This window comes from Pyxicephalus adspersus, chromosome 6 (genome assembly GCF_032062135.1).
Source record: "Pyxicephalus adspersus chromosome 6, UCB_Pads_2.0, whole genome shotgun sequence".
NCBI classification, from domain to species: Eukaryota; Metazoa; Chordata; class Amphibia; order Anura; family Pyxicephalidae; genus Pyxicephalus; species Pyxicephalus adspersus.
In genome coordinates, this window is record NC_092863.1 from 65,857,168 (window position 1) to 65,882,571 (window position 25,404).

The window sequence follows — 25,404 nt, forward strand, 5'->3', positions numbered from 1 at the left end:
AAAAAAAATAAATAAAAAATAGGATCACTTTTTGCATCAAAAAACTGACAGAATTAGATTGCTAGGGGGGTTAATATGTGTTAAAGCAGCCAAGCCATAGGATACACCATATAAAACAAAAATTCCTGGATGTCCGTTCACATTATACTTTTTCCTATTTGTATTCCACAACTTGGAGTACTGGAGCAATATTCATCTGAGGAATACTACAAGTAGCCCATTTATTTGCTGGTTGAGTTCTCTACATAGGTAACTAACCTTTTCAATAGGTATCCTTCTCCCCTCTGCAATAGTCTTCTTGTTATTGATGTAAGCTGGATAAATACAGATGAACCTGTAATGTTTAAAGAAAAATGTAAATATTCTGCTGGTATATGAATTGTCATGTGATGCATAGGATTTTTACCTAAAAAATGATGTGCATTTCCCTTCTGTTTTAAGAACGCTTTAGTGTTTTTCACCAGTTATATGGGAGACAGATTTTCTATCTCTACAGTGCCACATAATATGTTGGCGCTAAATAAATCCTGTTTATTATTTTTAATAATAATTTTCTGTACTACACAGCAGCAGTTCTGGGTGCGTAGACTGGCCGCAGAATAGGAAAAGACTTGCATGACTGCAAATATAATAAAATGAGGAATAATCCCATTATTTTGGATATGTAATGGATATTCTTCTACCAGTAACAACAATTTCAGTATTTGGGTGAGAAATACTGCAGAACAGTGTTCTACAAACCATAAAAGCTGCTCTTCCTCTCTATTATTATTATTATTATACAGTATTTATATAGCGCCATCATATTACGCAGCGCTGTACAAAGTCCATAGTCATGTCACTAACTGTCCCTCAAAGGAGCTCACAATCTAATGTCCCTACCATAGTGATATGTCATTAATGTAGTCTAAGGTCAATTTAGGGGGAAACCAATTAATCCTATTGCATGTTTTTGGGATGTGGGAGGAAACCGGAGTACCCGGAGGAAACCCACGCAGACACGGGGAGAACCTGCAAACTCCATGCAGATAGTGTCCTGGCTGGGATTCGAACCTAGGACCTAGCGCTGCAAAGGCCGGAGTGCTAACCCCTGAGCCACCGTGCTGCTCTCTATATAAATATACCTATTGCCTGCTTTAGAAACTTGAAAGAAACTAAAAGCACTTTCTATATGACTTGCTTCTCTGTCTGCTGCTTTTTGCATTGGCTCCATGCAGCACATATTCTTCAGAGCTGCCAAGTTAAGGACATCCAACATACAGACGACTCCTAGATACGACTGGGGGAATCCCTGCTCGCTTGTGTGCAGGACAGAGAATTGATGGGGGTAGGGGCAGTGTGCATGACTTGCAGAAGAAATCTTTTGCTAAACACAGCTGAGGTTGTGGGTGATCTTCTGCAGCCTTTTTAACTCTTTAATGACCACGAAAACTCTGCAGTTGTTTCTTCATATCAAAGCACAGCTTGCTCCAGAAGTTGATGAATGTCTAGGCTTCTGATCATGCCTGCCCACCTTATGACCACCTGGCTATGGCTTTCCTCTCTCCCTTCAAGCTGAAACAAATTTTAATGAATGTCTAGCTCCATAAAGATGTTTTTTATTTGCTTTGTTTGTGATTAACTCACAGTGAGGATTTTATACAGTAACTGACACCATGCTGCCTAATATTGTTGAGACAAACATCTGTCCTAATTGCATCTATTAAAATAATGTACCTGTTCCGACTTACATACAAATTCAACTTAGGAACAAACCTACAGTCCCTATCTCGTATGTTAACCGGGGACTACTTGTATAGAAAAATGTTCAGAATATGGGGTTTGTGCACTTTTGTTACCTGGCTGGGTCTGTATAGAGCTTTTTGAGGTCTGCCATGGTTCAGCCTTCTCACAGTTGCATATTAGTATTCTTTACCCTAAAGAAGCAAATCAATAAAAGAAAATTAGAATCTGATGTAAATATACAAGAATAAAATATGACTTAATGCTTCCACACAGCTGTGTTTTGGCTTTTTATTTGGTGTTCATTTCAATAGATGAGGATTTAGAATCTGTGTCATTTATTATGAAGTCTGTGTCCTTGCTGGAGAGATTTAGGCCAATCTCAGACACAAGGTGTCAAACAGCATGGCACAGCAAACTGCTGCCATGTGATTGGGAGAAGCAAACTGCAATAAAGGCAACAAGATTTGCAGACAGCTGCAGCCTCGGTGCAGATATATAGACCACATTCATGGCTGCCAATAGCACAATGATATTTTTGTGAATGGCTCTGCTGTAGCCCTGTGCAACAATTCACTTAACTTTATATCAGCAGCAAATAGGTGCAGTTCCCGCAGATCTAATATTCCCCTGTCTAAATGATGGCCATTACATTCAGCTCGCAAAACAAGCTGTGCTGTCCACAGAAATGAGAAATACAGGGGAGAATCCTTCTATGTGCACACTTATTTCTCTGAGGTATTTCACAGAATGACTGTGTGACCATCTTGAGAATCAAATTCAAGCTCCCGCACTTTGCTTTCAAATCCCTCCACAGTTCTTGTCCCACTTACCTTTCAGACCTGGTAAAAAAAAATATTCCCCCAGCTGCTCTCCTTCCCCCTTTGCTCCTTCAATGACCTACTAATGGCTTCCTCACTCATAACTTCATCACATGCACAGCTCCAAGACTTTTCTAGAGCTGTGCCAACTCTCTGGAATGGTCTTCCTCATCCTATTCGACTTGCTCCTACTTTCTGCTCCTTTAAAACATCACTCAAAACCCATTTTTCCAAACTTGCCTACCCATCTTCTTCTCTCTCTTAAGGAAGAAGTAAACCCAAAAAACCACCCAAAACAAAAAAAAAATACACTTACCTTCAATCCTGCAGATCAGTCTATCCGTCGGGTCCCACGGCGCCCTGGTATCCGCCTTTGGGCCAGCACACTAGGCGCTGCCATTCTCCTCTTCTTCCGGGTTCTTCTTCCTACGTCACCTGATCCAGGCGCAAGATCAGGTGACGTTGATGGGAAAAAAACTTGCCAATCTCACTACGCATGCTTAAAATCTGCAATTTCTTTCCCTTTTGGCAATACAGAAACTCGGGTATACACAGAAGGAGCACCCAAGAGCCTCTTGGGATGTGTGACATAGGTATCTCGGGAGGCTTTGCAATGCCATTCATTCTCGATTGCCTAGGTGATCGAGAATATGGGGGTGGTGCTGCACTTTATATATATATATATATATATATATATATATATATATATAAAACAAAAAAGGATGCACTTAAAAAAAAAAAACACAAATTAAATTTTTACCTTACATAAAAGGGTTATCTACCTCTTTATGTAAAGTGAAAATTCTGGGTTTAAGTACGCTTTAAAACCCTCACTACTTCCCACCACTCCACATCTCCTCTCCTATTGAGTGTTACTTCCCCCACCTCCTAGACTGTAAGCTCTTCGGGGCAGGGTCCTCTCCTCCTGTATCACTATCTGTACTAGTCTGTCATTTGCTACACTTATTTAATGTACAGTGCTGCATAATATGTTGGCGCTATATAAATCCTGTTTAATAATAATAATAATAATTGTGACCCCTGATATACAGCAATGGGCAGGATTCCCTCCCGGCAAAAATGAACATTATAGGAGATGTCTGGGTGAGGATGAGCACAGCCTGCACAGCTGCCCCATACATACCCCATGCAGACATCTCCAGTGACTGCTTCCATTCATACTGACAGCATGGAACACACAGCACACCATTCCTGACACACACAGCACACCATTCCTGACACACACCGTCAGCATGAATCTCATGCTGACTGTAACCACTACTTGAGACACCGGAACACCACACACAGCACACCGACATCTGAATATTCACCCTCCCTCCTCCATACCTCTATTCTGCTGCTGACTGGCACTTCCGGGCACACACAGGCAGGAAGCGGAAATACGAAACACGAAGCAAGCTCCAGGAAGCCGTCTGCGTGCCTAACCTCACTCTGAGCCAAACACACGCTGCTGATTGGTTGTCTGTATAACAAGGAGGGACGATGAGAGGGGTCAGAGTTGCAAGGGTCATGCGGAAGCTCGGGCATGCGTTCTTTCACGTGTGGCGTGTCGAGGTGTGATGTTCATTTAACTCTTACCCTCCCAACAATTTTTCCCACGTACACTGCATTGCACAGCACTGGAATAATGGGACATATATAATAAATAATGACAGACAGATATCATAAATAATACCAGACTAAATATATATATATATATATATATATATATATATATATATATTACATAATGACAGATTTTTATAATAAATAATGAGGGACATATATAATACATAATGACATATATAATAATGATGACAGACAGGATAAATAATGACATATAAAATAAATAATGAGGGACATATATAATAAATAATGACATATATATATATAATAAATAATGAGGGACATATATAATACATAATGACATATATATATATAATAAATAATGAGGGACATATATAATACATAATGACATATATAATAATGACAGACAGAATAAATAATGACAAATAAAATAAATAATGAGGGACATATATAATAATGACATCTATATATATATATATATATATATATATATATATATATATAATAATGAGGGACATATATAATACATAATGACATATATAAAAATGACAGACAGATAGAATAAATAATGACATATAAAAAATAATGAGGGACATATATAATTAATAATGACATATATATATATATATATATAATAAATAATGAGGGACATATATAATACATAATGACATATATAATAATGACGGACAGATAGAATAAATAATTACATAAATAATGAGGGACATATATAAAAGGCTTGCCTGTTCACATTATTTCCTAGCACAGCTCATCCCAGCATGGCTGGCTCCTGAAGATGAATGAACTCCATCCCTGGCTAATTAAGATGAATAAAAATTTTGGACACGAAAGAGAATCGGGTGAAGATGGCAGCGCCCATGACCTAAAAAGCACCGGTGAGTTTAATAAAAACATTGCAATTAGGCCAGGAGGTTTAGACATTGCCTGTCCCTTCTGCAATAAACCTGAGCACAATTTTTTAACTTTTTTAAGTGTCGTTCCTCTTTAACGTGTCTTTATTGACAACTAGTGTCAGATTCTGCTACTCTTCATTAGTGACATGCCCAAAAATGTACAATTTTCCATGAATGGGTCTTTAGGTAACTCTAGCAGTGATGTCCGTCATGATATGTCCAGTCACCAAAGTGAATAGACACTTTGTTCGGGAAGGGCTCAGGCTAACCCAGCGGTCGACAACCTTTCAGACCTCACGGACCACTAAATTCATAATTTTAAATCCGGCAAACCAGTAATTTGTTTCTTTTTTTTAGATAAATACATTTGTAAAATGATGATCTTCCTAATGGTGCCTGACGAGGACTATGGAGGCTCTGATTCAGTGATCAGTTCACAGTTAAGTGATTACTATTGTTACCAATAAACGGCTCAACAAAAAAAATGTTTTCTCTTGCCAAGGATTTTTTAATATAGTGTATTTCAGGTCTGCTGAATCCAGAAATGAGATCAGTTTCATTGAATTGTCTCTAGTTCTTGTGATACAGGAATAGGAACAGACAATTTTACCAACAAATGTTAACACTGCATATTATTATCAATCTTTATTTACACCAATGTTTTGCATTTAAATATTTATTGTAGCATTATTTTCACAAAACTTTCATTTGCCTTTTTTCTTCTTTCATATATTTTCTTTTTTTTTTTTTACAGAAATTTGAGTTTTTTAAGAAGAAGTTGTTTAAATGATCCTAATGTATTTTGCTACATTTGTGGTGAATATTCCCAGCAAAAACAGAGAGGAAACATTGCAGAATTTGTGAAACAAACATATCTTGCATATTTTGGTATTAAACTGGGGACCAAGATAACATTAGGCTCCCCATACGGTATGCAAAACTTGTCTAGTGTCTACATCAGTGGAAAAATGAAAAAACTGAAAAGTTTGAAATTTCATCATAATGGTTGTTATTTTTGAGATGTGAATGTAAAAGGTTTCAATCGTTACAAGAAAAACAAATGGTAATACCCTAATTTGGAATCAGCAAGACGACTTGTGCCACATGGTGCTGATGTTCCCATACCAGTGATCATTACAGTCCCTGATATTCCTGTATCCGACATGGAGGATTTACAGGGTTTGGAGTGTAATCCAGGAGTTAGCAGTGGAAGTGAATATGAAGGAAATGTTTCATCAAACCAGCAGTTCTCCCAAGAAGAGCTCAATGATTTAATACGTGACGTGACTTAAGTCTGTCAATTTAGCATCCAGGCTAAAAGAAAAGAACTGTCTGAGACCGGAAGTTAAAATAACCATTTATAGGACAAGAGAGATGACACCTCTACTATATTTCAGTGAAGATAGAGACTTCGTGTCCTGTTATAACATCCCTGGACTACTAGCCCATATGGGAGCACCAGAATACACCAGAAGTTTGAAATCTGTTTTACTGCATAATGGCAACTGCTATGCATCAATTCCAATGGGTCACTCAAGAAAACTTGAAGAGTATGAAAATATCAAAATGGTCTTACAAAAGCTTTGTTATCATGAACCCCAATGGTCCAAATGTGTTGATTTAAAAATGGTGAACTTCCTACTTGGACAGCAAAGTGGATACACAAAGTACCCATGTTTCATCTGCTTGTGGGATAATAGAGCAAAGCAAGATCACTGGAAAAAAGTGACATGGCCTCCAAGGGAAAACATGAAAAAAGGTGCAGCGACCATCATTAATGAGTCAATAGTTGACAAAGAAAAAATATTTCTGCCTCCACTACACATAAAGTTCTGTTTAATTAGTCAATTTTTAAAGAGCTCTAAACAATGATGGTGATTGCTTGAAATACATTTGTAGATTCTTCCCTGGATTGAGTACTGCAAAATTAAAAGCAGGAAACTCTTATTGACCCCAGATTCGGAAAATGATAAATGGTTCAAATTTTACAAGTTACATGACTGATACTGAAGCTTCTGCCTGGCACAGCTATGTCATGTTTGTCAAGAACTTCTTGGGTAACCATAACGCACAAAATTATGAAGAACTGGTACAAAACTTGCTCTTAAACTTTAAAAATGTGGGTGCTACCATGAGCATAAAGGTACACTATCTCCATAGCCATTTACAAAAATTGCCACAACACCTTGGCAATTTCAGTGAGGAACAAGGGGAGAGGTTCCATCAAGATATAAAGGTGATGTAAGAAAGGTGTCATGCACAGAGACAGGACCACTAGGTGACGCTACGGCTTGCGCGAAGGGCCAAGGTGCAGAGTCTAGGCAGTAACCAGGTCTTCTCCAGAAACTCTGATGGTGAGGATGTTGCGCCACTGGGTACTGCCAGGTTGCGATCCTTGGGCACACCAAGGTAGGCAAAACACGGTACCAAATCACAAGGAAGAAGTATAGTCAAGGAAGGCCGGGTTGAGGCAGGTGGCAAGCAAGAAAGGTCAGGTCACACGCCAGGCGTCAATTACCAGGGATCCAGGAGACAGACACTAGTGACACAGGGACCACTGTGGGCACAGGAGACACTGGAAGCAACAGGAGGCACAGACAGACAAACAGGAACAGCACAGAGAAAGTGGGCAGGAACCAACAGACTAGATGATGGGTTAATGCAGGAGCTAGACAGGAAACACTGACTTAAGCACCAGGTGAACAGGAACTAGCTCAACAGAACTAGGGTGCAGTGTGTGAGCTAGCTAAATAGCCAGTGCTGGTAAAGAGGCTTTTTTCTGATTGGCCAGTGGATTGGACAGAATTGATAAAGCTTGGAAACAGAGGCATGCCCAACATCAGAACTGCCCGCATGCACAGGAGAGAGGCTTTTGCACGTTAGTGAGGAAGGGGTAAGTGTGACAAAAGGTTTGAGGGCAGATGGGATAGACACATGATGGCAGACTACTGCTGGAGACTTCAAGGTGATTGTCTGGATCATCAGCATAAAAGGAAATCATACAGAGTTTTTCAGAATATGTTGACATTAAGTATTTCAAAAATGTAATTTTGTATACATAGGTATCTAGTTTAATTTTGCTTAATTTTCATGTTTCATTAGTTTTCCATGAGAATATTATTGAGGTCTATATTTGAAGAACTAGAGCCAATCTAGGAAAACCAATATGATATTTGGAATCTGTGCATCAAACATTATCTAAAATGACTTTAATCTGTTTGACAAGAAAATATTTGTTGACCAGTGTTATCATTAGTTGCAATATCTTTGGTATTACTAATCAAATGCCAAATATTTGTTTGCTTTTTCTCACTCCTTATGGGTTTATTTCATTTGAATCTAAGACCAAACAAGAAATGATTGTTATCAAAGTCAAACTATTTGATGATAATAATATACCAGTTAAAGAAAATACACAGCTAGGGTCATACCTACCAGAAAGAACATCTGAGAAATAAACAAATAAAATAAAACAATCAGGTGTGGACCACCAAAATTTTCTCACGGACCACCAGTTGGCAACCTCTGGGCTAACCCACAAAGTATACTATATTACCCTCAGCCAACACTTTTCAAAGCTTTCCAAAAAGGGGATGGTAGCCCTTCAAGAAAGCCAATATTGTAAGGAACAAATGGTAGCAAATCTGATAGGTGGAAAGAAGCGGGGTCAGAATTCTCCCTGCCAATGTTTCAATTTGATCATGTCTTGCAGAGGAGGGAACAAAATCTGACAGGTGGCAGTTTGATGCTGCTGAAGCTGCAAATAAAGCTGTGTATGGGGGACAATGTAAATCCTGTGAGCAGACTTCACTGGCCATCTAATGGTTCAATATGAAAACCGCAGGGCTTGGAAGAAGCAATGGATAAGGAAGATGATTCACAAGAAAATGTACACAAAGGCAAGACTAAGCACAGCATCAAAACACATGGTCTTCCTGTCTTCAGATGTGTTATCCAAGCTCTAATGAACAAGCAATAAGAAACAGGCAATGTTGAAGGCCACAATTGCAGTGCTGAGCCAAGGAAATTTGGTGCTCTAGGTGAATGAAATGTCATGCTGATTTTCTTTCGCAGTCAGAAGATAGAAGATGTTTAGTTGTACCATCAGCTGAGACTTGGTAGTAACCAGTGAGACCCGGTAACTCCAATACAGCCTGGAGAAGTCACGTCAATTTGTCCTTTATAGAAGACCAACCTATTGAAATGTTTTGCTAATAATAATAATGTTGTATGGTCTTGTATTTTCCTAAAGCCTTTGAGAGAAAAAAGTATTTTGGTGTACAATTTTCTCACACCATATAAGGAAATTAATTAGGGCTTATTCTGAAGTTGTTCTACTGATTGAAAAATCTGGGCACAGGTTCACTTTAAGTGGAAAGCATAATATAAAAAGAAAGTTTAGATTCAAATAAATAAAATAAATATTTTTTTCTTTTTACTTTCCAGTATGGTTAAAGTGGATCCCTAAAAATCAGGCAGCACAGGACAGGCGATGTGCCTTCTGCAATTAATCACATCTACCTGCCTGATCACTGCTATCAATTTAGAACGTCCTGGTGGCACTGAATGAACTCCCATGTTTACATACATCATCCAGGCCATCATCCAGGTGATGGCTGTGATGGAACAGGGACAAGTAAATGAATTTGAAAAATGGATCACAAATTTATTTTTAATTAGGGTTTAATTCTGCTTTAATAAGGCATAACTTCTTACAAGCTTTTAAAGCTGTGTCCATTTTTTGGGAAATTTTCCCCAACATTTATAAAGTACACTGTTGTGTTTAATTTTTTTACTTTTCTAAAGTAGTGTTATGGACATGATAGGGCCAAACTGGTGCATTACACCTAGGCTTCTCCCTAAGAGTTTTTTTTTTTTTTTTAAAGTGTATAATTTCACTTTCATGCTACTTAATGAGATTTGACCAGATGTTTTATCTCATGCATTTCATTTATTGTAAAGTGGAGCTAAACAGAAAAAAAAACTACCAGCAAAGTATAATATATACATAGACACAATACAGATACATATTCATTTCAGGGATAATTTATTTTCTTCAGAATCCCTCCTACCTTCTGGCCCACAGCAGGAAGTTACATACCAAGGAGTGATCCTCCTTGGTATGTAATCAAGCATATAACAGCTTGATTGCCATGGCCACTGACCTTTCCCTTACCACTGATTTTAAGAGTGTTGCTGAAAACAGAAACATCAGGTAAATTGGTGTGCAAGAATTTGAATAAAATGTATTTTTGCTGTAGACACAGTAACATTTTGTACGATGGTAACACGAACATGAAAATAATGTAGTTTTTTTATGAATATAGATTCTCTCTCCTGAGGAAGCGGATATTTCCGCGAAATGTGTAGAGAACAAACTCAGAATGTACTCCCCATAGGGATACTCTGAAAGGAGAGGTTAATGCTTGTAAGCATGGTTTTACTGTGTTTTATGTACCGTGTTTCCCCGAAAATAAGACACTGTCTTATATTTTTTTGGGCTTCCAAAAACACACTAGGTCTTATTTTCAGGGTAGGTCTTATATACTTTTTTTAATGAAAAAAAACACTTACCATATTCATGTAGAACAATGTACATTTGATTTTTTTTTTTCTTTTTCTACTAGGTCTTATTTTCGGGGTAGGTCTTATATTAGGGCAGGTTGGGGGAAAAGTGCTAGGTCTTATTTTCGGGGTAGGTCTTATTTTCGGGGAAACACGGTACTTGGAATGATCTATTTTAATGTTAATATTAAAATTTTGTTATTTTCATAATACATGTTGTTGGTATCGGCCTAAAAAATCCTGCTACAAAAATTGGTGTTCTTCACCGTATACTTTCTTCATGGTTTATTAGGGATGCAGCCTGTGTGAGATAAAAAAAAAAGTGTAGGTGGAAGTCCCTTCAAATTTAAAGCTGAACTGAACTTACAAAAGACTTACTGTTATGTTGTAGTGTATGTTTGTAGTAATATTTTCACACATAATGCATAGCTTAACCACTTCCATTTTTCTTGTGCTGATCCTGTGTGCCCTCAGCACTACAGGTTTGCATGTCATCCAATTTCACCCTTTCATAATGAGGTGGTATTTTATTGGAAAGCATTTGCGTTTTTTATTTTTCTGGCAATGCGCACAGTGCAGAAACATCCTATTATGGATGCTTCTATATATTGTTGTTCATTTACTAAATAACAGACCATAGGCAGTATTTAAAATAGTTAATTTGATTTTACTATAAATTTATACTTAAAGTCTGACACAACCCTTAAAAAATTAATTGAAAGAGGAAAGCGTTTGGAACCTCTATCAGTTTTTTAATTTTTATGTCTCTGCTGGGAAATATTCTACTCACTTTCTGTCCTTGGGAAATATGAGATAGAAAGTATAAAGAAATCTCTCCAACCAGGACACAAAGCAAGAACATTTTCATAATTTAAATTTATAATATAATATTAAAAACTGTATGAAGTTTTTATTGATGCATGTATCTCCCTGTTCAATTTCTGTCATTACCCGGGTTATGGGAATTAAAAGCAAAGGGAAACCTCCCCAGTTGATGCAGAGATAGAAAAAAGCATAAAAAATGCAGTGCATTTAAATGTGGCTTGCGTCACCTCCCTATTTCTACCTACCTCCTTTTGGATTATTGCGCTTTAAAAAAAAATATTAATCATTTTTAGGGCCTATGCAAAGTAGATTATGTCCAATAATTACCACAATGCAATTGAAATGGGCCCCTCTGTGAAGTCCAATTCTGTAGTGCACAGCATTTTCAGGGGCAAACTTCAGAACCCAACAGCTGGACTAGTAACTGAAGAACTACATTTACAAGGAGTGTCAGACCATCTGATGGTAGTCCTGCCCCATTAACCCTTTCTATCTGAAGTGGCAAGCACTTATTGACAGAATGAATGCTTTGCCTTACTGTGCCTGGTAATGAAAGAGTTAAGTGTGCCAAGCTGCTGGCAGATACAGTCTGCAGATGTTCTGTGTAAACACAAAATATTCATATTTTTGATAACATTTATAAGAGGAGACTGTGAGACAATTTGTACCATAAGGGAGCTGACAAGGCTTATTGGAGATGCAGCTGTTTTCCAAAGAAGAAAACAAATTCCACTTTACACAAACTTCTTTATATGAGACTAATATGTATTTTTTTCCAATCTGCAATGCAGCTCAGTATAGTCTTGAAATGATTCAGTAGTGGGATGAAGTGGTGATCCCCCACGTGTGGGAGGTATATCTTCTGGACCTGGCCAATGAAGATGGCTGATGTCAATGAACCTGGAAGACGACCAGCAGATGATGACAATAACTGAAATAGATCAATGAGGAACAGTGTTTGAAGGGGGCACTTTGGCACCCCACCTTGAGTGTCGGTAGCAGATTCCACTTTAAAACCCTGAGCTAGATGATCAATTTGATACCAGTTGGCTCCTATCTGTGATTAACATTGTACCTGCACAAGAAGTTAAAAGAAAATAAACTATTCGACTTTGCATAACTGCATTTTTTTGAATTACACATATATTTGTTGTCGAAATGCTATTTATAAAATAATCTGTTTATACTCAGGTCACACCAGTAGATGGTGCTGTGTCTTTAGATAATGTGTTATTGATGGCGCCGTGTCCTTAGGTAATATGGTGTTATTAGAGAGTTTGTTACACACTTTACTTGAGGACACAACCCAATCTAATATGGACCAACAACCGATCATCATTACAGACCCATCATAACGCATAAAATGTTACCTGAAAAATAGGGGGGGGGGTTGGAGATATACTGGCCCATTAAGGTATGCTTTTTTCCCTTTTAGATGTTAAACAAATAATACACCATGGATGTATTTATTTGCATGTTAAGCTACATACACACTTCCAATTATTATCGTTGGAAAACGAACGACGAACGTTCATGCACGATATATATGAACGATCGTATAGCACCGATCCTGCACATAGAGTTAACGACACGATCGTTCATAGATATTGTACACACAATAGATACGATCGTTTGAGCGATAGAGGAACTATGTGCACGACAGGAAAGTGAACGGACGTTCGTTCATCACGCATGCCCTGAACATGGACGATCAACGAACGACCGTACACACGAACGATGTTCAACGATCGTCGTCCAATCCGATCCGTCGGTCCGGTCGTTCGTTTCCAGCGACTTTCCTCGTTCGTCGGCGTCGTTGGTTACTTTTTTACCAACGATTTTTTGCCCAATCGATCGTTCGTCGTTCGATTGGAACGATAAAAATTGGAAGTGTGTACGCACCTTTAGTTATACATGAGTGATTAGGGTTTTTTTTTATTCTCAGGTTAATAAAAAATTAATTGGTTTATGTTGAAGTATATTGTAGCTTTTATTTGTCCATAAGGGCTCCCATTCCAATAAAATACACTTCTTGCTTTTATTTATGAAACTCTGTGTGAAGGGAGATCTGTAGCCAGGACTGACAGTGAGCTCCTTCTGGGAAGAAAGGAAGATGGTGGTGCTCAAATGTTCAAAAGGGGGCAGGGGGAAGATTTTTGTTATGCCATTTTAAACTGAAGTTGAAATTAGCTTTATAAAAAGAGCATCAAAGCTTAGGCAAATACTAAAAAAGTGGGGGAAAAAGATGCCCTTACCTTAGCTGATTTAATCAATTGTTTATACAACAGTATATTCACATTGCCTGAGACTTCACCTAAAACCTAGCATCATGAAAATAAGTCTGCAGATATGAATGGCCAACAGCTTGAGATTGCTCGCTTCCCGTGCAGTCCTAATTATTCTTAATAGCTTTTATCCTGTTTTTGTTCTGCTGATTTAAGACTCTGCATATATACATTTGACATGTAATTTTCACTGAAAAAAATCCATGTTTTCACTGTGACTACATGTGAAAGTGGGTGTTTGGAAGGCACTTCTGACCCTTAACAAATGCGCCAACCTAAGCCCATTGGCTTTACTCATAAAGCCATAAAGAACCTTTATAACAATTCCAAAGACTTCTCCATACAATTTAGTAAAACATGGATCAATTTTCAATGGTTTAGTGTTGTCAAACTGACCTTTGTAGTACAATAAAAACATCCTTAGCATCCAAAATGATATACAGTAAATTTAGACACATTCATAAAGCTCACACTTTGTATTTTTTAAGTTTTATTGCAAAAAGTCATAAAATCTTCTCAGTCACGCATAGATAAACCGCTTTGACAAGAAAAAAAAGTTAGTGTTTAAATTAGAAATATCCACAACCATCCAGAAATACATTATTCCCATCTTGCGTATACAAACTAGTTCACTTTGTTCACTAAAGATACACACTGTGTGATGTGTGTGCAGGTTAACTGTGTAGTCCATGTACTGAAACTGCTTTGCAGTGCTCCGACTGTTGAGAATGAACAAGGAAGAGGTGGGGGGTGGGGGTGAAGGGAATGCAGACAGCATTTAAAATTCAATAAATTAATAGCTCTTTCTGTAATCACAACTACCATGAATAAAAATCAGATAAGTGATAAAAACAGGATTTACATTAATCATAGCAAGCAAAAAAAAAAAAAAAATATCTGTGTACAAAGCTTGCAAAAACTGAAACCTGAAAATAACTATATACCTTTGATTTACTCTACAGAAACAAAAAACTTACGGCAGAGACGTCTCATTGTGGATTTTGGCAAGAAGAAATAACTTGAGCTCTCAAGTGAGCTGGATTTTATTACACAAACAAAACCTCATCCCCTTGTGATAAGTTGTATAATAAAATGAAGCTTCCATGGATAAGGAAAAATGCGGGGTAAAATTTAGCAGCCCGTTCCCAGTGAAATAATCTGCATGCCACACAAGTTTTTTTTTTACATTTCACAATAAAAACACAATTATGAATTTACATACAGTAATAATTTATTCAGAAATGTTCAGTTAGGTTATTCAGAGACTTTGTCTCATTCATAAAAGAGCAGCCATCTCACCTCAAAGACCAGAATACAACATTGAGCATAGCATTGAGGAAAAAAAAAAAATCTGATAACTGACACCAAGATGATTCTTGGACATTATCTAACGGCAACACAAATTTCCTTATTGTTGTAAAGAAAAACATTGTGTAGATTGTTATGCCAGATCTACTGTACCTATGCACCTCATGAGATGACAGTACTTCTGAAAATGGATTGTCAATTCGGACACGAAGAAAGGCAGGCCGGGGAAAAGAGAAAAAAAAGAAAAAGGCTTTCAGTAGGGATCACATTGCTGTAGGTTTTACAGCAGAATGTTAAGAAACCTGTCTTCATAAAGACTAAAAGAGTATTTTGTGTTCCATACTTTTTTTTCCTTATGTGATGTGGTTTGCTTAAGTTTCTGAAGGGTAATCATTTTTCATTATAATTAAATACATTTTGACAATCCTTTCAGTAGCAGAGCTTTATATTGGTTTTCTGGCGCTGAAAAGGTCAAAAGGCAACTCCACTGCAAACAAAATCATGGAGAGGCTGTGCGATTCCTGTGCCTCTATTTCATATATCTGTTGGTTTAAACGCATGTGTCAAGAACTTTTAGATCCTGAGAGCCTACACCATCCTATTCTAATCTACAGACACAATATAAACTGGAAATCTTAAATGTAAAATGGGACTTCAGGTCAGTGGAATCTAAGTACAATTGTGATGTTTTTATTCATACTACATTCACCACGTGCACCTCAGGTTATCTACTTCAAGCAGAAATGCCCCTTTGATGACAAGTGTACTTTAAAAAAATAATATTCCCTCCACTCTTTCTCATTATCTTTAAAAAAAAAACCCACACCAGCAGCCTACTTACCTCAAGAAATTTTGTATATCATCTCCAACTGTGGTCATGTCTACACAGTAAGCCCCCCAAATACTTTTTAGGGCTGCCCTCCAGTCATAGAAGATGGCCCTATACAAAATCAGTACTCGCTGCAAAAGGCGTGCCCAGTGTTAAAGAGAAGCCAAATACAGCTCCTTAAAGTGGAGATATCACTGAGGGATGAAGTAAGGTGCAATTGACACTGACATTTTGGCTAATTTATAGCCCAATAGTTTATAATATTTATACTAACTTCAGTCACAAATCTGAAAAAAGCATGAGGCTGTGTGGCAAGTTATGTTGAAGTTATCTGAACACCTGAGCTGTATAATCATTTTGGCTCAGGGATTCAGAGTATTAAAGGCAAAAAAGCAAACACCACCAAAAAAATCTTTTTAGAATCAGTTCAGCAATAGTAGCCTACATAATCTCCCATTATAGGTTAACTTTAAGGTAAGTAAACAGCTGGATTTGTTGGGGGGAGGGGGAAATAGTACTAAAGTAAACTTGTCTTTTAAACCCGAAATACCATTTCCAAACATCATTTGCCTTTTTAACTGTGCCCATATTGTACAGTAAGTGAAAACTATTTTATGAATTATGGCTTCCTGAACAACCCTCATCGAAATCAAAAATATTTACAGATTTTTTTTAAACTTTTTCTGTATTTTTGAATATACATTTGACAAATAAAAAGTGTACATCAGGGGTTTCTTAATGAACTGCTGTGAATTCGTTTAAACAGATGTTACAAGGTAAGAACCAGAATGTCTTTTGGGGCTTTGAGAGCCACTAGAGTCAGTGGCTTCATTTTTTGAGTCCCTTTTTTTTGAGTTTGTAGTCACTGGAGTTGGAATTTGGGATGGCCGAGATGTGCTACCATCTGCATTACTTTTCCTGGGGCTAGGATTATAGTTAAATGGAGAGACACGGGCTGCAACAGTTCCACTTGGTGAGCTGTGTTTGCTTGAGCTACTTGAACTAAATGGTGTACGCTCTGGAACTGAATTTTCATTAGTCTCTTGCCCTGCAGGCTGGCTGTTTATTACAGGTTTTGGGTCAGTCCCCTTTAAATCTGAACCATCCAATTTAATGAACGATTTCTGCCTATTTTCCAAGACAGGCCCATTCCCATTCCCTGAATTATGCCTTCCTTGGCAGTCCCTTACTGTCTCATCCTTTTCTCCCTGTTCTGAGATATTGTCGATTACTGGGGGACAATTCCCAGTAGGAGTTCTGCCTGATCTAGGGTTATTGATTGGGCAATCCTCAATTCTTACCCATACATCTTCTGTTTTGGAAACAGCTGGTGCCATCTGGAATACTGTTTTATTTTCTATTGCACTGTTAGACTCTGCAAGAGTATTAGAGCTGTTGCTTGATGTGTCAAGGATTTCACTTTCCTTTATCTTTCGCCAAGTTCCTTTTGCTGATGGGGGACAGTCTGTGCTTGATTTATGTCCAGGAAAGGAACATGGTGGCTGTCTTTCATCTTCACTCCTTGCTTTCTCACTAGACTCAGAAGAAGCAGACAAAATTGAAGATGAGCTTCCAGTTCTCCTCCAAGTACTTACACGAGGAAGGGATGATGAATGCTTACTATGCTCACGTTTCCATGTACCTGATCGAGTAATTGGAAGCCTGGATGGAGACTCGGAATGTGACCGACCAATGTCATGACGTTTCCTTGGATCATTGTGCTCTGAAGGAACATTCAAGTTTGGGGGCATTTTCCTCCAACCTCCAGCTTGTACCGGATGAGTTGATAAGGACATATCAGGAAGTGAAGGGCTTAAAACCGGAGTCTGAGACTGAGAGCGTGTGGGAGATTCAGCTCTTGAAGAGGAAGATAGAGATTCAAAAGATGCGGACTCTTCCAATTTCCTCCTTAATGTAGGACTAGGTGCTTCCTTAATAAATGTTGACTGCCGTACCAAAGCAGGTCTTTCTGACCTATCTGATTCACTCCCACTGGACTTTGTTGATGACATTCTAGACAGTTCTGCTTTCTTTCCTGATCCAGCATTGTTTGTGTTTTGATTTAAACCCTTTGATGCCGACTCGCTTCTTGGAATACCACTGGATGTTTTAGGTAGGTTGCTTGTGGACTGCTTACTTAGGTTTTGTTGGCTTAACTGTCTACCTGGTGATGTATAAGACATTCTACCAGAGCCTGAGGACTTGGTGGATGCTGTACTAGGAGAAGATGTTCTTGGCAACTGGGAGAACTTGTTGGGAGGGTTTATTCCACTTCTGCCTGGTGAAATAGAATTACGACCAGGTGACTGCAAAGGTCTACTTAATGGTTGAGGAGATGGCTTTGAAGGGGTAGAGTCTCTTGAACCTGACCTGGAACCACCTTTATTTGGTCCTCCAGGTGTAGTAGATTGTTTGTTACTGTAAATGGATTCTGATTTGAATTGCTTTTGTCCTCTAGGAGAATTAGTGGCAATGTCACTGGAACTCTTTGATGATGTATTTTTCAGAATAGGAACTTTCTTTGAAACTGGACTTGTGCTGGGAGAACTAGCACGAACACCAGGTATATGGATCATTGTTCTTCCACGTGAAATTGAGGGTGCATTTGATTGTGCTGGCTGTTTACACTGACTTGAAAAGTCAGAACTGGAGCGAGATTTTCCTGTAATCATACTTTTATATATTTTCTTCCCTCCCTTGATACCTTTAGCTTCTTCTTCAGTTTTCTTATTTTCTATTGAGCTTTTCTCTCCAGGTTTTAAAATTCTCGGCCCTTTGTTTATGGTAATAGGCTTTTCTTCCTTGTCAGGAGTAAGATGAAAAGGGGAGCCCAAGGAAATACCTGATTTTAATGAAAGAATTGAATCAGAGTCGGAAGAGCCTTGGCGAGATATTGAAACTGCAGCAGCTGCTTGATGTATGCGGCTAACAATTGAATTAGCACCTTCCTGGATTGCTTTCCAGTCAAAGTTTTCTGAATCTGGAGAAAATGCATTTTCTGAATCAGGACTTTGCAGGTCTCTTAAATCTAGTGTAAGATCAGGTTCCTCAGCAAGTATTCCGCCAATGCTATTTGAACGGACCTTCTCACCATCACTCTTAACTTTGGGAGGCTTTTTCTTCTTTGGCATTGCTGAACTAATGCATTCCTGCAGCAAATCATCTTCAGAATCAATACTTAAAGAACTCAGAGAACTGTTTCTAGAAAAGCAAACAGGAGTATCTTCAACATGAAATGATTTTGGAGCATAACCTGAAGTTTGAGGTCTACGCAGTGCCATATCTGAGTCAGCAGGGTTATTTTCTTTTGCAACTTCATTTTCTTTGTTGTTGTTCTCTTGATCAATGTCACTTAGAGAACTTAGAGATGAATTGCGAGAAAAGCAAACAGGTGTATTTTCAATAGCAAAATTCTGCATTTTCTCATCAGAGGCTGCTCCCCTATCTTGAACAGATTTAGATGCAGAAGGAAAGGAGGCTTGTTTTTGCAACAGTGACTTAGGTGAAGCTCTGCTTGCTGGATTCTTTTGACTTGATTGTCCCTGTCCTGGTGTTTGGCTCATGGGAGGACATTTATTTGCTGCCTTTGCATCTGCTTCTTTAGCTTCTTTTTCTTTACGTAACTCTTCTTTTTCTTTTGAAAGGTCAACATCATCCTCATCAAAGTCTAACGAACTAAGCGAATCATTTCTTGAGAAACAGTATGGTGTGCCCTCTATTGGTGTATAGTGGTGTGGAGAATCAAATGCAAAACTTCCTTTAACACGCTCTTCGTTGTTGGAAAGCTTATTTGTGGGTTGGCTCCTAACATTCTGTTTTTTTGCTTCACAGTAGGGTTTTTCAGGCCCTAAACTTTTGTGTTCTGCATTCTTCTTTGCAGGTCCAGTCAGCTGCGGCATAGGTTTTACTGGGGACGTGGGCTTCTTTTCAGTTTCTTGGGAATTATTTGAGGTAGCATTTCCAATCGTATGATTTATCTGATCCATTATCTTTCTAACCCTGTATGGTTTGTGACTTTTTCCTTTAGGCATTGCTGAGTTTATTCATTCTGCAAGAATGTCACCTTCCTCCGTTTTGTCTTCATCAAGACCTAATGCACTGGTGTTAGCATTTTTACCAACTGCTGTATCATCTGTACTTCTTCCTTCAGTTGGAATTGTATCTCTCTTTTCAATATTTGTAGACACAGGTAGTACATTTGCTTGCTCAGTATTTGCCAATTCATTTGGCGGGGACTCTATGGTGAGGTCACTAAGAGATGTTGCTGTAGAAAAGTTTATTGGTGTGCCTTCCACGCAGTAAACTCTAGGCATATCATCAGCATGAGTGAAGCTGACATGCTTTTGAGCCTGTAGTTTATTTTGAGGGGGTAGCAGTTTATAAACTGGAAGCTGGCTCGGTTTTCTAGCTGTAGGTGGGGCAGTTTTGGAAGCAGGGGGCTGGGAAGTTTTCTTGCTTTTCCTAGAGGACTTTGTAGGCATTGCTGATATTATACACTCTTCTAATATATCAATATCATCATCTGTATCATCTAACATCTCTTTCTCTTCTACTGCTTGCCTCTCTTCTTTTGACTCTTGATGAACAGTGGATTCTTTGGACTTGTCTGACTCTGCTTCATTCCCTTGATCATTTTCAAAAACAGGGGGCATAATTTTAAGTTCTACATCTTTTGGAATATATGGTTCATCAAGACTAAGAGCACTAAGGCTTGAGGCACATGAAAATCCATCAGGTGTGCTCTCAGTGGCAAAATGCAAAAAGGAATCTGTCTCCTGAAGCACCTGCACCCTCTGAACTGCTGCATGTACAGTGGTCGGTTTTAATGGAGAGTCCCCTTCCTCAGGGCCAGCTGCTAATTTAGCTTTGTTTGCATCCCTTTTATTTTGCACTGCTGGAGGAGGTGGTGGAGTTTTACTTCTGCTTGGAGGCATTGTTTGTCCAGGGCTGTCTGGTAGATCACTAGGACTTATAATACCACTAACCATACCACTGCAAGGTTCACTCTGTACAGAGCTTGCTATTGAATGGCTCTCAAAACTATCCAGAGAACTTACAGAAGTGCACCTGCTAAACATTAAAGGAGTTTCCTGCACATAATGTTCTGGAGGGCTCTTTGGTGTCTGAGCACCACTTTTTGAGGGTGATTTGGCACCTGAAGAGAATTCAACAGACTTGTGCCTTGAAGGGTCTGAAGGTGACAAATTTGAAGAATGTAATCTGCTAGATTTTGCCCGTGTGTGATGAGATATGGAACGAGATTCATTTGTTACTCCATCTTTAGTTGTAGAATCTCTACTATCCTTACGTTCAGTTATCTGCAGTGAGTTATTTCCATCTGCTCCTTGGGCTATTCTTTCACGTCCTTCAATTTCATCTTCAGCAGAAGATAAAGATGACAAAGAACTGCAGCGTGAAAAACATATAGGTGTATCTTCAACACAGTAGGTCTGAATAGTTTCTTGATTTATTGAGGGAGGTTTACTTGTAGTTTGTTTTGGCCTGGTTTGTCCACTTCGAGATTGAGCAGAATTAGGATGAAGTTGATTTTGTCTGTTTGTGTTGGGTGATGGAGTTGGTGTATTGCTGTTGGATGACACATGATCTTTCTTGGCTCTCGATTTGGATGAAATCTTTGAAAAAGCAAAGGATGGTTTCTGTGTTGTGGACGGGACCTCAGGAGAATACTTTCGACTATAATCTATGGGCTGCTCAACATGGTGTTCTTCTTGGTTGTAATTTGTCATTCTGAAGTTGACTTGCCTGTCATCTTCATCTTCTTGCTGTTCTTCCTCAGAATAACGCTCGCTGAAATTAGTTGTTTTGTCATCATCAAAGTCATCAACCTGGCAATGAGATTTGGTAGACTTTTGATTTGTTCCCACAGTAGAATTTGCTCGTATGTGGTCACCTTGGGTATTTGCCACCCTGCCTCGATATGGTGAGGAATTTTCTGGCTGTGATAAATGAGCAGGAAATTTCTTGTGTTTCTCATCTTTGTTTTCTGTGAATGTAGTATAAGGGGTTTTGGAATTTCTTGACTGTCTTTGCTCATTCTGTTTCATTTCATTATCAACAATATGTTTGGGTCTTGCCCATCTATCATTTTGAGTTGGACTTTGTCTTCCAGAATTCAACTGTTCATCTGAATATTTAAGACTATAATTTATTGGAGTGTCCAGTTCAGTATCATTATCATCCATGTGATTTGCACTTTGTATTTTATGAGCTAGACCTGCTGGATACTGTCCATAATTACAGAATTTACTCTCATCATCTTCAGAGTAGGACTCAACAGATGGTTTTACTTGACCACGTTTTCCATAGCCATCAGTGCTACTAACACTGTTTAAACTATCATTTGAGGACATTTTATATTCCATGCTTTTCATGTAGGACACAGGGCATCCTCTGTTAGAGTTCTCTCCTTTGGAAAAACTGTAAAGATTTGTATGGGAATGGTTAGATGTCTTTCTGTTAGCAGTTCTTTCATCGGACACATTGTGAGTATCTGAAGAGGAACTTGAATTTCTGTCCTCTTGAGATGAGTGAATGTTTGATACTTCATCCATAACTTTGGAGATCTGAGCAGTAGTTGACAGCTGGAGACCGATGCGCTTGGAAGAGTTTGTTTCACTGCTAGTAAGGTAGGTATTTATGCCCGGGCGTTCCCTGTCTTTTTCTGTCCTACTGCTATCACCAGCTTGCCTAGAAGAAGGTGCAGGCAGCACTGTTGCATTTATGTATGGTGAAAGCACAGTTAAGTTGCCAGGGCTGAAGCTGTCTGAGCGACAAATGGAATCATCATGTCTACTTGAGTCCAAAACAAATTCACTGTACAAATTCTGTTTATGTCTCTGCTTATTGCGATGCGATGTTTTAGGGCTTAAGTTATCAATGTTATCAAATGTCTCTGATAGGTGCTGCGCATCAAGCTCTGCTTCCAAGGCCTTCTGCTTTCGAACATGAAGAGAGGGAACACTGGACCCAGGAGACATAATGTTGGCATCTTTATATTTAGCAGGTCTATTTGCCATAAGGTTCCGTAAAGCTGCTGCACTGCCCATTGCTATCATTTTGTGCTTTGAATGGATGAGGTTTTTGAGCATGCTTACAGCCCCCATATCCCAGAGAGCCTCCTGATCCTTGGCATTCCGAGCAGATAAATTCCACAATGTTCCACATGCATTGCTGACGATAGTCAAGCTGTGTGATTTTAAGTGCTGTAGTAATGTTTGCAAACAGTTGTTCTCCCTCAGGATTTGCCTAAAATATTAAACAAAGAGGTAAGTGTCAAACAGTAGAAACAAAATCTGTCACAATGTTTATTTATTGTAAAGATGTACACTACAGTACAATACAGTATACATATGCATCAAGCAAGAGAAGTCTGAACATAGGTGGCTAATCTAGCCCCCATGATAACTTGAATAGAATTCAAATTACTCTTCTGGCAGCAGTAACAGAGGCTCTTTTAGAAATAAGATTATCAAATGTGTTCAAATCTACCCAATTACAATAAAATGAATCATATAAAACTAAAATAAACATAAAATGCGTACAGCAAAAATAAGAGAATAAAGCTCTCTTATTTTACCAAAACAGTCATATTAAATGTAGATAACTGATTGAAAGCAAGTAAATTCAGCATGAAGCTGTAGGCTAATACACATTACATTACCCGCAAGTTAAATGAGCCTCAGAATAGCTCTAAAAAATTATTCAGGTATCAAACGTTTTTTGTTTTGTTTAGTGTAAAGCAGAAGATTACAGGGATAATTCTTAACAGTTTATTTTCTGTTTGCTAATAATTTAACAGTGTACGTTAATTTTTTGAGAGGTGCATAAGGAAATATAGCACAAATATACTAACCTGTGGTCTTCGTTGGTGGCAATTAGACTGGACACATTTCGCAGTATTCCACCTCCACTTTCTATGATGGCCAATGTATTAGTCTGACTTCTGTAAGTTAATGTGCTAACCAGGAAAGCCAGCGCCCCATCTACCGAACATATGTCAGCTTTGTTCTCCGTACAGTGGGCTGACAAGTTCCACAAGGCACTTAGTACACTCTTTAGGGTGGACTCCTAGTAAGTCAAAGAAAAAAAATATTTTTAAAATTTAAATCCCACACATACATCATAAGCTTAAAGGCCATCATTTATCAATAAAATAATTAAGATCACTGCCAATGACCCCCAAAACAGCAAGACTACAAATAATAACGGACTTGGAGTCCTGAAATTCAGTTTATTAGTTTTTACCGTAGATTAGATTCCAGTTCTATATAAACCAAAATTTAAGCTACACATTTAACAAAGTGCTGTTCAGTGATGCAAGCCTGGTAGCAAATACATTTTCCCTAATACAACAGTAACATTTACTAAATCATTTTCTTCATTCTCCTTACAGGTCTATTAGGTGTAGTAATGATTGACAGATTAAAACCCACAATGCAAACATTGTAACTACCACATACATAGCTAGTAGCTTTTACCTTTTTTACTTCCAGTGCACATTCCGTTAATGCTTTTACGCTCCCAACTTCACGTAGCGTCTTCTTACTGTTTACATCTGCTCTCCAGGACAAATTTCTTAGCACACTTGCAATGACCTGCAAAACACAGCAGACATCTTTAATATTATTCCAAACTACCAAAGTATCCTTTACATTTTTAGAATATAATTTACATTTCTCGCTAAAGATTAAATTTATAGTATTACTAATATTTAGAACAATTTTTACTATGACAAATGATTATTCGTAAATCAACCAGCCTCACAAACAACTCATATCCATCTTACCATTATCTTCCTTAAACAAAACAATAAAAAATTAGTTACTATTTCATTACATGTTAACATATACCAAGCAAGTTACCTGCTGCAGATCTTCACTTTCTGATTTTAACTGGGCTACAAGGGCTCGCATACAGCTTTTCATTGAACACAGGGTGGCCTGAAAGATCAAGTGAAGAAAAGGTTTAAATTTACATTATGCAACCTGTGTTTTCTATATTGCAAAAAAGCCTCTGTACATATTCATGCTCTCTATCCATCAGATGACAAAATAGTTTTTCATAAGAAATGCCAATAGTAGTAAAACGAACATGTCCCTCACTTCTTTGGCAAATGTATGTGGCTGGTAAGTGAAGAAAATTTGCTGCTTTTTTTTACTGAAGAGATTACTCAAAGAGGGGCCAAAATAAGATCATGTCTGTATGTATATACAAGGCCAGCGTTTGCAAAATGTAATCTACAGGCCCACATGCATAGAATGTAACATTCATCTAAGCCCACCAGCAAGATGGGTACTCTTTGGTAGAATGTTTAGAAGTATGAAAGACAAATTTATTTTCCAATAAATGCATATTTGAAACATACAATCTTCATAACACAGGACATCACAATATTATGTTTCCTCTGAATACTTGGTCATGTTGAGGTTAGGATCATTAGGTGTGAAAACATCCTGGAAGGTGTGTCTGATGCCAAACCATACTATACCATTTTTTTCAGTTTTCATTACACAGGTATCTGGATTAAAATG

General features: G+C 38.1%; 2 protein-coding genes and 1 long non-coding RNA gene across 4 annotated transcripts in view; 1 reads left to right on the forward strand and 2 right to left on the reverse strand.

Annotated features, from left to right (window-relative positions):
* SRP19 (signal recognition particle 19) overlaps window positions 1-3,988 on the reverse strand; it is a 7,182-nt gene extending 3,194 nt beyond the window's left edge. Inside the window, exons 1-3 of the mRNA XM_072416091.1 lie at window positions 3,891-3,988; window positions 1,839-1,916; window positions 259-334 (exon numbers count right to left, since the gene is read on the reverse strand). Of these exons, the coding sequence (XP_072272192.1) occupies window positions 259-334; window positions 1,839-1,876 (114 nt within the window). The 5' untranslated portion in view covers window positions 1,877-1,916; window positions 3,891-3,988. The remainder of the gene's footprint in view (window positions 1-258; window positions 335-1,838; window positions 1,917-3,890) is intronic.
* Window positions 3,989-4,075: 87 nt separating this feature from the next.
* Window positions 4,076-5,981, forward strand: LOC140334020 (uncharacterized). 2 transcript variants are annotated; one of them, XR_011921460.1, is made up of 4 exons: window positions 4,076-4,118; window positions 4,891-5,023; window positions 5,399-5,480; window positions 5,796-5,981. It is a non-coding gene; the product is annotated as an uncharacterized lncRNA (long non-coding RNA). The 2 variants fall into 2 exon arrangements; XR_011921459.1 differs by lacking the exon at window positions 5,399-5,480.
* An 8,208-nt stretch (window positions 5,982-14,189) lies between these two features.
* Window positions 14,190-25,404, reverse strand: part of APC (APC regulator of WNT signaling pathway) — a 61,265-nt gene continuing 50,050 nt past the window's right edge. Inside the window, 4 exon segments of the mRNA XM_072416092.1 lie at window positions 14,190-23,119; window positions 23,727-23,941; window positions 24,352-24,468; window positions 24,736-24,813. Coding sequence (XP_072272193.1) covers window positions 16,612-23,119; window positions 23,727-23,941; window positions 24,352-24,468; window positions 24,736-24,813 — 6,918 coding nt within the window. The 3' untranslated portion in view covers window positions 14,190-16,611.